This window comes from Rutidosis leptorrhynchoides, chromosome 2 (genome assembly GCF_046630445.1).
Source record: "Rutidosis leptorrhynchoides isolate AG116_Rl617_1_P2 chromosome 2, CSIRO_AGI_Rlap_v1, whole genome shotgun sequence".
Lineage (NCBI taxonomy): Eukaryota > Viridiplantae > Streptophyta > Magnoliopsida > Asterales > Asteraceae > Rutidosis > Rutidosis leptorrhynchoides.
This window is the reverse complement of record NC_092334.1, coordinates 553,003,612-553,015,678: the sequence shown is the minus strand read 5'-3', so window position 1 is coordinate 553,015,678 and position 12,067 is coordinate 553,003,612. Positions and strand designations below refer to the sequence as shown.

Sequence of the window (12,067 nt, the reverse complement as noted above, 5' to 3'; positions counted from 1 at the left end):
ATATATATATATATATATATATATATATATATATATATATATATATATATATATATATATATATATATATATATATATATATATATATATATATATATATATCGTATATGTTGAGAGAAAGGAAGAGAAAAAGGTGTCCTCAATCGATCAGAATGCGCGGCTTTTTATAGACCCACTTTGAACTGTTGACCTCCGCGAGTGCGGAGGTATGGATTCCAGCTCATCTCTTTGAGTTAAACGTGGGCTGCTTATAAATATAATATATAATATAATATATATAATTAATTATATATTATATTATATTCTTGTACATAGTTGACTTGTAATTTTTGGTCCGTTGCGTCACGCGCTGAAAGTTGGTTCATGTCTCGGTTCGGGATTTTCGAACGCCTTTTCGTACGATTTAATATCTTGTACTTTGCGTTTCACGGCTTGTACTCTTGTAATTTTTAGACGTTTCTCATCAATAATTTGAACCACTTGGATTGTACTTTGTACTTTTTAGCTTTTTGGTCATTTGCGTCTTCAATTCGTCGAATCTGTCTTTTGTCTTCACCTTTTATTATTTAAACGAATATCACTTGTAAATTGAACAATTGCAACTAAAAGCTTGTCTTTCTTGAAAGATAATGCTATGAAATATATGTTTGTTTTTAGCATTATCAACGGTCAAAGCGAAAAAATAACAACAAGCATTGGAGGCGAAATATTACACCAATTGCTTTCGACATTGAACAACCGATCTCCAATGATGTTCAAAAATCATCATTCAAGGGAATTTCTAACGGTTCTCATTTGATTTTTTTTTTTTTTTTACATTTGTTCACTTATTATATATTTGAAAAGATAAACTAATTAATTGTTAGTTTTGACAGATTATGTTGATTACGGAGATCTTACTTATATATGTTCTGCTCGTGGTGCTAAATTGTGGCTTAAAGAGACTAAACGTGGGAAACTGAACCAAGGTTTAACTGTAGCAGAGTCACTGTGTTGTCAGAAAAGTAAAATCGCGCTGCCAGAGTTCACCAAGTCTCCTCCTAAATTAATTTGGGATCTATATAACAACAAGCATCCAAAAAGTAAACATTTCCTTGAGAATATTAGACAGTACAACATGATTTTTGCATTTACTTCCATGGGTGGCAAGGTGGGCAATCGATTCAACAATAATCGTGGCCCTTATACATTTCATATGAGTGGACAAAATTTTCACCAGTATGGAGGTTTATTACCAAATGTTGGTCACAAACCCAGATTCGGACAGTTATACATATATGATACTTCAAATGAAGCCAATAACAGGAAAGAAGAAATCAGGTATGATTATTCTAATTCATATATTGTAACATCAAATAATAGGAATACCAAAAACAAATTCAGAATATTAACAGGTTAATTTGTTTATGCTTGACTTAATAACAGCGGGAAAAACAAGACAAAGTCAACGTCTTTACGTTATTCACTAGACGAGCATCTCATTGTTCAAATAATGCAAGTTCTCGATGAACATAATCCTCTGGTCAAGACTTTTTGGATGGCCCGTGAACGGTTTAAAGATGATCTTGATATGCAGTTGAAAATTAAATTAATTGGTAGACAAATTAAAGATGGACGTTATTACAATCTACCAACGGTTGATGAAGTTGCATCACTTATTGTTGGTGATATCAATGTATCTTCCTTTGACGAAAGGGATATATTAATTGAGAGTCACGTTGAAGGATTAAAAAGAATCTCTGAGCTTCACCCTGAATATTTAGCTCTACAATATCCAATTCTGTTTATTTATGCAGAAGATGGGTACCGTACAGACATACTTCATTGTGATGTCGATGTCTATGAGCATACCACACGGAAGAAAAAAAGGTTACTATGCGTGAATTTTTTGCATATAAACTTCATGAACGTGTTGTACCCACACTTGTGCACTTGGGTTGTAAGTTGTATCAACAATTCGTAGTAGATGCTTACACTATGATTGAGGCAGAAAGAATATCATACATAAGGAAGAATCAAAATATTCTAAGAGCTGATACTTTCACCAACATAATGAATGCATCGTTATCGAGTAATGCGGTGAATAGTATGATGGGCAATATGATAAAACTTCCTTCCTCATTTACGGGTAGTGCTAGATATATGATTGAGAATTATCGTGATGCTATGGCACTTTGTCGTGTATTTGGCTATCCCGACTTATTTTTAACTTTTACATGTAATCCAAAGTGGCCCGAAATCACAAGAGAATTGGACAGCACAGGTTTTAAACCAGAAGACAAACCTGCTTTGTGTGCAAGGATGTTTAAAATGAAGCTCGACCAACTGATGAAAGATATGAGGAAAAAAAAGATTTTTGGTACTTTGAAAGCAGGTTTGACTATTAACTTTTATCTACTTTTCCAATTTTATTATGTGTTAAATTGATTTTTTTTATATTTAATGCTTACATACTATGTCAATAACTACTAATATACAACACGATTTACATCATTCAATAATAGATAACTCCCTTATTAATAATTTGTTTGTTTATTTTTTAGAAGTCTATACCGTGGAATTTCAAAAACGTGGTTTGCCTCATGCCCATATATGCTTATTCCTTGATGAAAGAAGCAAAATGCCACAACCAGAAGATGTAGATAAGTATATATGCGCTGAAATACCGGATGAAATCAACGAACCCGAACTGTATCAACTCGTGTCAGATTTAATGATACACGGCCCTTGTGGGGACAAGAATCCATCGTGCTAATGCATTGATACGAGAACTAAAAAATGTACAAAAAGGTTTCCAAAACCTTTCTCAGATGTCACAAAAACTTATCAAGATGGTTATCCAATCTACAGAAGAAGGAATGACGAAAGAACGGTCAGAAAACAAGGTCACAATTTGGATAACAGCTGTATGGTACCTTATAACCCTCAACTACTTAAAATGTACCAAGCACATCTCAATGTAGAGTGGTGTAACCAAATAGGTTCAATTCGATATTTGTTCAAATATATCAACAAAGGCAATGATAAGATTACAGCACATCTCTGTGATCAAGAAACTGATGAAATAAAACAATACTATGATCGTCGATATGTTTCATCTTGTTAAGTCATGTGGAGAATTTTCTCATTCGATATACATCAACGCCCATCAGTTATAAGACTACCGTTCCATTTCGAGGGAGAACACCAAATCATTTTTGATGAAGATGAAGTAATAGAACAAGTATTAGAAAAACCATCTGTGAATACATCAATGTTTCTTGAATGGATGAAGTGTAATGGGTGCAACCAACAAGCACGTCAGTTGACTTACGTTGATTTCCCGACAAAGTTCATTTGGGACAAAGACGACAGGGTGTGGAAGTTGCGTAAAAGGAAAATCGGTGCAATTGGGCGTATTCATCATGTTTCACCAGCTGCTGGTGATCATTTTTATCTTGGAATTCTACTCAACAAGGTTAAAGGTCCAACTTCGTATGAAGAAATCAGGTGGGTAAATGGTATCCTATTTGATAACTTCAAAGATGCTTGCTACCATTTAGGTTTATTGGATGATGATAACGAGTATATAGAAACTATTAAAGAGGCTTTTTTTGGGGAGGGTGGACATTTTGTTAGAAATTTTTTTGCACAGCTACTTTTAACTAACACTATGAGTCGACCGGAAGATGTATTTGACAAAACATTTGAATTTTTGTCGGTAGATGTCGTTCATCCAAATAGACCAGGTAATGATATTTACATTATATTATTCGATTTTTGTCAATTACAATATACTAATAAATCAAATGTAATTGATTGGGGGAACAAAAATTGGGATCGAACTTTTGAAAGATTTAACTTTACAAGAGATCGAAAGATTACTTCAACGTAATAGTAGTTCATTGAGAAATTTTATTTCAATGCCTTTCCCATCTTATAATACAAGGAATATTTCTGAAAACCATCTTATTATAGATGAGCTCCCCTACGACAAAAGTACACTTGAAGTTGAACATACAGATTTCATTACCAAGTTAACAACAGAACAAAAGGATGCATATGATCAGATAATAAAAGCTGTTGATGAAGGCACGGGAGATGTATTCTTTTTGTACGGTTATGGTGGTACTGGAAAAACATTTCTCTGGAAAACACTAACAGCTGCATTACGAAGTAAAGGAGAAATTGTTTTAAATGTTGCAACAAGTGGTATTGCAGCTTTATTGTTATCTGAAGGTCGGACAGCTCATTCACGTTTTAGAATACCACTTCAACCGACAGATGAGTCCTTTTGTACTATTAAGTCGGACAGCAATTTGGCTGAGCTCATTAGGAGGGCAAAACTTATTATTTGGGATGAGGCCCCGATGGTGAACAAGATGTGTGTTGAAGCATTGGATCGGTCTTTTCGTGATATATGCCGTCAAATCAATCCTCATAGCATGGATACTCTATTTGGGGGTAAAATTGTTGTGTTTGGTGGTGATTTTCGACAAATTTTACCGATCATTCAAAAGGGTACAAGACAAGATAGAGTGGCTGCATCACTCAATTCCTCCTATTTGTGGGATTATGTTACTGTTTTGAAACTTACAGTTAACATGAGATTAGGTGGTCTTGGTGCGTCTTCAATTGATGCCGATACTAGAAAGTTTGCTGAATGGATGCTAGAAATAGGCAATGGTAATGTCGGTGAATCCGAAGACAGAGTTTTTGATATTGAGATTCCACAAGATCTTTTGATAACAGATTCTGTTGATCCAATCAGTTCTATGATCTCAACTATTTATCCAGAATATCTTCTTAATCTTGCCAATCCACATTATTATCAACAACGTGCTATTCTTGCTCCAACTCATGAAGTTGTGGACATCATTAATGATAGAATGATGCATTGTATGGAAGGTGAAGAAAGGTCCTATTTGAGTTCAGATAGTATATGTGCTTCACAAAGAGACACTGACTTTAATTCTGAACTATACAATACTGATTTCTTAAATAGTATTGAAGTTGGTGGATTACCAAAGCACAATCTAAGGCTGAAAGTTAGTGTACCAGTTATGTTACTTCGAAATGTTGATCAAGCAGGAGGTTTGTGTAATGGTACACGGTTACAAGTTATTGAATTAGGGGAAAGAATGATCAAAGCCAAAATTTTAACCGGTTCAAACGTGGGAAAGATAACAGCTATATCACGTATGCTAATCGTTCCTACGGACAAGAGAATACCTTTCAAATTCCAAAGAAGACAATATCCGTTGTCGGTGTGCTTTACAATGACCATAAATAAAAGTCAAGGACAATCACTGGAGCATGTCGGTTTATTTCTTCCAAAACCGGTCTTTAGTCATGGACAACTATACGTTACACTTTCTCGAGTAACCAATCGGCAAGGAATAAAGATATTAATTCTAGACAAGGATAATAAAATATCCAACAAAACCAAAAATGTTGTATTCAAAGAAGTGTTGCAACACTTATAGATTTGAGTTTAGAACTATTTTTAATGTTTTTTTTTTTTGTTAAAAAATTAGAACTATAATGTAATTTTTGTTAAAAGATAGAACTATGCTTCATTTTTATGAGATTCATCAACAATTAATTACATATCATAACTTCTAAATGTTTGCATCAACTTTTTTTAAAAACAACTACCAATTGTTGCTACAATTATATCAATTGTTGATACTAATTTAATAAAAAATCTTTTATAATCATTTATATTATATCCACCGTGCATATCACGAGCTCAAAAAATCTAATATATTGAAGGTATTTCGTATGCCCGAGAGACATATTAAATTAATGTGGCTAATATGTTATGATCCAAGTCGGGTCATACCCAATAACAAGCTTACCGACACCTTATATGTATTTAATCTTAACGATTGGATTGTTAAATAAATACGCGACACTTAAACTTTGGAAAATCGGTTTTCTAAAATATTATTACTTGAGATAAATTATTTGGATAATTTATATTTAATTATTTATAGGTTTAAATAATTATGTTGTGTTATATTTTATAAAAGGTTATAAAATATATAAGTAACAAAATATATGTATATATATTTATACATGGGTTTATAAATATTGTTTTATAAAACAATTTGCATATTATAATGCCCATGATGTGTGCAGAATTTGGGACTCCAAGAGAGAGCTCACATACTTATTTTGCTACTTCCAATATACACAACTTCATAGGTGCATGTCTCACACTTGAACCAAGGCTTGACTCACTTTCTCTCAAGTAATACTAGACTTTTATACTTGTAAAAAACTGCACAGAATTCTGCTCTAAATGAGCTGAAGGCCGTGGCCTATTAGGGACTCAAGGGAGTTCATATTTTGGTTTTTACAAGCTCATATCTAGTGTCAATCAAATCCTAACTAATTTCAAAGGTGTTGGTGCAAAGCTTGGGGTATAACTACTTGAGGTTTCATAGTTTTGGAGCTCCATTTATCATCATCTTCATCATCATCTATCAACAAGCTAGGAGAAGGTATAAACTCTTTTCTTGCTTGTAGTTTGTAAGTATGTTTCACAACTTGATCCAAATTGGGATTTAACTTTAATTGGTTAAAGATATACATGTTCTTAATTGGTAATTAACATGCTTCCGCTTTCTTATTTCTTAAAATGGTTTAAGTATTATATGAACTTGTTAAATCCCAACAATGGTATCTAGAGCCGAAGTTGTTGAAATATGCTTCGAGATGATTATTAAACTCACTATATATTTTGCATTTTATGTACATGCATGATTGTAAAATGCAAAAAATTTATAGTTTTGGGTGGGTTTATTATATGGCCGAATTTATGGAGTCCCAAAAGTGGGTTTTGGTTCTCCCATTTGCTTCATACTTGGTTGTATGTTAAAGTTCATAATCTAAGCCTTGACCTTGTGTTTAGTTGCATGCATGGTTGATTTATATTTATTCAATTGTTTTGTAATAATATTTATTCATTTGGCATGTAATAATTCATTTGGTTATGTAATTTATTTTATATTTGGTATGTAAAATAGATTAGGTTGTAATTTCATTTTTTAGACAAAAATGTATTAGGATATATTTTGTAAAATGATGAAGATAATGAAGACTTGAAGAACACATGAAGAAGCATTTGGATGCAAGATTAAGTGGGAGATTTAAAATCTCCTACTTTGTGAAATTACCCCTTACCCGGTAGCATTTTGTTTTCGGCTAAACAAAATGCTTACCAAAAGGCTTGATTGTGAACATGTTTTTTTGCATGCTTGGTTGTTTATTGTATGATTGTGGATTGTATGTATGCTACAAGTTAATCACACAAGTTAACAACAAACTAAAATGACAATTTAATTGGTTAAATTTAACATTATTAACACATGCAAAACTACAATTTAATTGGTTAAATTGAAATGGCAAAAGACGTTAATAAATGGTTATTAAGAATTAGAAACGGATTGCACATATAAAATGGTTTATATCAAAGTAATAAAATTGGCATTGTTACATGACATGAAAATGGATTTTCATAAGAACCATACACTAAATGCATGTTGGTGTATGGCATAAAAGTTTCCTCAAACTAGAAATAATGAAAACTTAAAATCCCTTTAACAAACAAGGTAAACAAGTTAAACGCCATCCTTTTATGTGACACTTAGACATATTAGGGAACTCATGATGGGATAAAGGTCACCTAACCGTCATGAACAAACTAATATGATTAAGGTGAATTTCGCATGCTTGTGGGATAAAGGTCACCTAACCACTTGCATGTTAAGTTTACACGTTTACACAAGTAGGACGACTTGATTTGGAAATCATGAACTTAGGGTTACCGAAGCATGATGAACAAATAGGCGTTGATGGGATAATATGCCATGCAAAAGGATTGCATGATCCCATAACTTATAAGTTGCAAAAGGATTGCAATTGTCATATAATGACTACCTAGCTAAATCAAATGACGGGATAAAGGTCACCTAACCGAAATTTGGTTTACCGTTGGATTCTAAAATTTAATAAATATCAATTGGGTTTAAAGGGTATTGATTGTTAAATTAAAATTGATACTTAAACAACTTTGTTAAATTTTGTAGATGGCCGCAAATAACAACAACATTCCGAACGCACCTATTAACTTGAACAACCTATCATTAAGGTCTCTCCTCGAGAAAGACAAACTCAACCATACGAACTTTATGGATTGGTTCCGCAATCTTAGGATTGTCCTCAAACTTGAGGATAAGGCGTATGTATTGGAAGACCCCATTCCCGATCAACCCGACTAGGATGATACGGAAGGCATGGCTTATTGGGATAAGTATTGCGCCGATTCGGTGCAAGTCGCTTGCCTAATGCTTGGGACTATGATACCCGAACTCCAAAAGGATTTCGAGCATCATACTGCATACGACATGATCACGCAATTGAACGAGATGTTCCTTCAACAAGCACGTGTCGAGCGCTTCGAGATCGTTCGAGCGCTTCATGTATGTCATATGGACGACTCCCAATCCGTTTCATCTTATGTCCTCAAGATGAAAAGCCTCATTGATCGCGCAAACCGTCTTAATCTCAACATATCTAATGAGCTAGCCACGGATCTTATCCTAAACTCCTTGTCAAAGAGGTTTGACCAATTTGTAATTAATTACAATATGAATGGGATGGATAAGACCATTGGCGAACTTCATGGCATGCTTAGGACGGCGGAAACTAGCATGGGTAAGAGGGCTTCACCCGTGCTAATGATCAATGATGGTGGGTCCAAAGGTAACAACACCTCTAAGCCAAAGGCGGCTAAGAGGAAAGGACCCGCCCATCAAGGTAAGGGAAAGGGGAGGATGGTTACCCCAACCAAAAACAAGAACAAGAAGCAAAAGTTTGCCGGACAAGCAAACCCCAAGGAAGACCCGTGCTTCAGTTGCGGTTAAATGGGTCACTGGAAACGCAACTGCCCGGTCTACCTCAAGGAGTTGAAGGAAAAGAGGGATGCGGGGCAAACCTCAGATAATATATATATGGTATATATAGAGCTTAGTATTACTTCTTCTAATACATGGGTATTAGACACTGGATATGGAACTCACATTTGCAATTCTTTGCACGGGTTCAAAAGAAGTAGCAAGCAAACGGGAACATCAAGTCTCTTTATGGGTAATGGAGCCAAAGTGCAAGTGAAGGCTCAAGGAGACTTTGTATTAAATCTTCCAAGTGGTTTGGAACTTATTTTGAACAATGTTTTGTATGCACCGGATTTATGTCGAAACATTATTTCAGTTTCTCATTTAAAACAATGTGGTTTTTATCTTAATTTTGTTAATGATGATATACACGTTTATTTAGATAATGTATTCTATTTTAAGGCATCGCCTTCAAATGGAATTTATGAATTGGTTCATGATGACACATCATCTAGTAGCTCAATATACCATACTAGCACCAAGAAACTCAAAAGGGATTTGAGTGATTCCTACTTATGGCATTGTCGCCTTGGTCACATAAACAAGAATCGAATGCATACACTCCAAAAGAATGGCCTTTTGAAATCAAATGAACTAGACTCGTTTGATGTATGTGAATCTTGTTTACAAGGCAAAATGACTAAAGCACCTTTCAAAGGGACCTACGAAAGGGCTAAAGACTTATTGGGATTAATACATTCGAATGTATGTGGACCCTTTAAGCCCATAACTAGGAATGGTGAAAGATACTTCGTTACTTTCATTGATGACTTCAGTCGTTTCGGATATGTCTACTTGTTAAGACATAAGGATGAAACTTTTGAAGCATTCAAAGAGTATCAAAACGAAGTACAAAATCAACTCAATAAGACAATCAAGGTACTTCGTACCGATAGAGGAGATGAATACCTAAGCGATGCCTTCCAAGATCATCTTAGAAGTTGTGGGATTATCTCGCAACTTACTCCACCCGGGACACCACAACTTAATGGTGTATCCGAAAGAAGGAACCGAACTCTAATGGATATGGTTCGATCTATGATGGCTAGAAGCTCATTACCTCTATCATTTTGGGGTTATTGTCTATGCTCCGCGGCTCGTATTTTAAATATGGCTCCAACCAAGAAATTGGAACGAACACCTCATGAGATGTGGTTTGGAAAACCTCCATCTCTATCATACTTAAAGGTATGGGGATGTGAAGCTTACCCTAAGCGTTACGTCCCCAATAAGTTGAATGCTCGATCCACGAAGTGTATCTTCATAGGATATCCCAAGGATGATATGGGATACTATTTCTATGATCCATCCGAGCAAAATGTATTTGTTGCTCGGAAGGCTGAATTCCTTGAAACTAAGTTCCTAATGGAAGGTAATAGTGAAAGGAAGATAGATCTTGAGTGAAATGTCCCGTTCTTATTGATTAAAAACGTTCCATATTAATTGATTTCGTTGCGAGGTTTTGACCTCTATATGAGACATTTTTCAAAGACTGCATTCATTTTAAAACAAACCATAACCTTTATTTTTATAAATGAAGGTTTAAAAAGCTATACGTAGATTATCAAATAATGATAATCTAAAATATCCTGTTTACACACGACCATTACATAATGGTTTACAATACAAATATGTTACATCAAAATCAGTTTCTTGAATGCAGTTTTTACACAATATCATACAAACATGGACTCCAAATCTTGTCCTTATTTTAGTATGCAACAGCGGAAGCTCTTAATATTCACCTGAGAATAAACATGCTTTAAACGTCAACAAAAATGTTGGTGAGTTATAGGTTTAACCTATATGTATCAAATCGTAACAATAGACCACAAGATTTCATATTTCAATACACATCCCATACATAGAGATAAAAATCATTCATATGGTGAACACCTGGTAACCGACATTAACAAGATGCATATATAAGAATATCCCCATCATTCCGGGACACCCTTCGGATATGATATAAATTTCGAAGTACTAAAGCATCCGGTACTTTGGATGGGGCTTGTTAGGCCCAATAGATCTATCTTTAGGATTCGCGTCAATTAGGGTGTATGTTCCCTAATTCTTAGATTACCAGACTTAATAAAAAGAGGCATATTCGATTTCGATAATTCAACCATAGAATGTAGTTTCACGTACTTGTGTCTATTTTGTAAATCATTTATAAAACCTGCATGTATTCTCATCCCAAAATATTAGATTTTAAAAGTGGGACTATAACTCACTTTCACAGATTTTTACTTCGTCGGGAAGTAAGACTTGGCCACTGGTTGATTCACGAACCTATAACAATATATACATATATATCAAAGTATGTTCAAAATATATTTACAACACTTTTAATATATTTTGATGTTTTAAGTTTATTAAGTCAGCTGTCCTCGTTAATAACCTACAACTAGTTGTCCACAGTTAGATGTACAGAAATAAATCGATAAATATTATCTTGAATCAATCCACGACCCAGTGTATACGTATCTCAGTATTGATCACAACTCAAACTATATATATTTTGGAATCAACCTCAACCCTGTATAGCTAACTCCAACATTCACATATAGAGTGTCTATGGTTGTTCCGAAATATATATAGATGTGTCGACATGATAGGTCGAAACATTGTATACGTGTCTATGGTATCTCAAGATTACATAATATACAATACAAGTTGATTAAGTTATGGTTGGAATAGATTTGTTACCAATTTTCACGTAGCTAAAATGAGAAAAATTATCCAATCTTGTTTTACCCATAACTTCTTCATTTTAAATCCGTTTTGAGTGAATCAAATTGCTATGGTTTCATATTGAACTCTATTTTATGAATCTAAACAGAAAAAGTATAGGTTTATAGTCGGAAAAATAAGTTACAAGTCGTTTTTGTAAAGGTAGTCATTTCAGTCGAAAGAACGACGTCTAGATGACCATTTTAGAAAACATACTTCCACTTTGAGTTTAACCATAATTTTTGGATATAGTTTCATGTTCATAATAAAAATCATTTTCTCAGAATAACAACTTTTAAATCAAAGTTTATCATAGTTTTTAATTAACTAACCCAAAACAGCCCGCGGTGTTACTACGACGGCGTAAATTCGGTTTTACGGTGTTTTTCGTG

At 34.1% G+C, this 12,067-nt stretch overlaps 1 protein-coding gene across 1 annotated transcript; it reads left to right on the top strand.

The window, feature by feature from the left end:
* Window positions 1–3,109: 3,109 nt before the first annotated feature.
* LOC139889693 (ATP-dependent DNA helicase PIF1-like) lies at window positions 3,110–6,239 on the top strand. The gene is made up of 3 exons (XM_071872629.1): window positions 3,110–3,728; window positions 3,835–5,178; window positions 6,124–6,239. Exons 1-3 carry the CDS (start codon window positions 3,110–3,112, stop codon window positions 6,237–6,239), a joined length of 2,079 nt encoding a protein of 692 aa, XP_071728730.1.
* The last annotated feature ends 5,828 nt before the right edge of the window (window positions 6,240–12,067 follow it).

Excerpts from the sequence above, each read along its gene's own strand:
- LOC139889693 (XM_071872629.1), top strand. The coding sequence starts at position 3,110 with ATGTGGAGAATTTTCTCATTCGATATACATCAACGCCCATCAGTTATA. Across the intron at positions 3,729-3,834 it reads CGTTCATCCAAATAGACCAG|ATTTAACTTTACAAGAGATC; the intron begins GTAATGATATTT and ends AACTTTTGAAAG. Across the intron at positions 5,179-6,123 it reads AAAGATAACAGCTATATCAC|AATTTGGGACTCCAAGAGAG; the intron begins GTATGCTAATCG and ends TGATGTGTGCAG.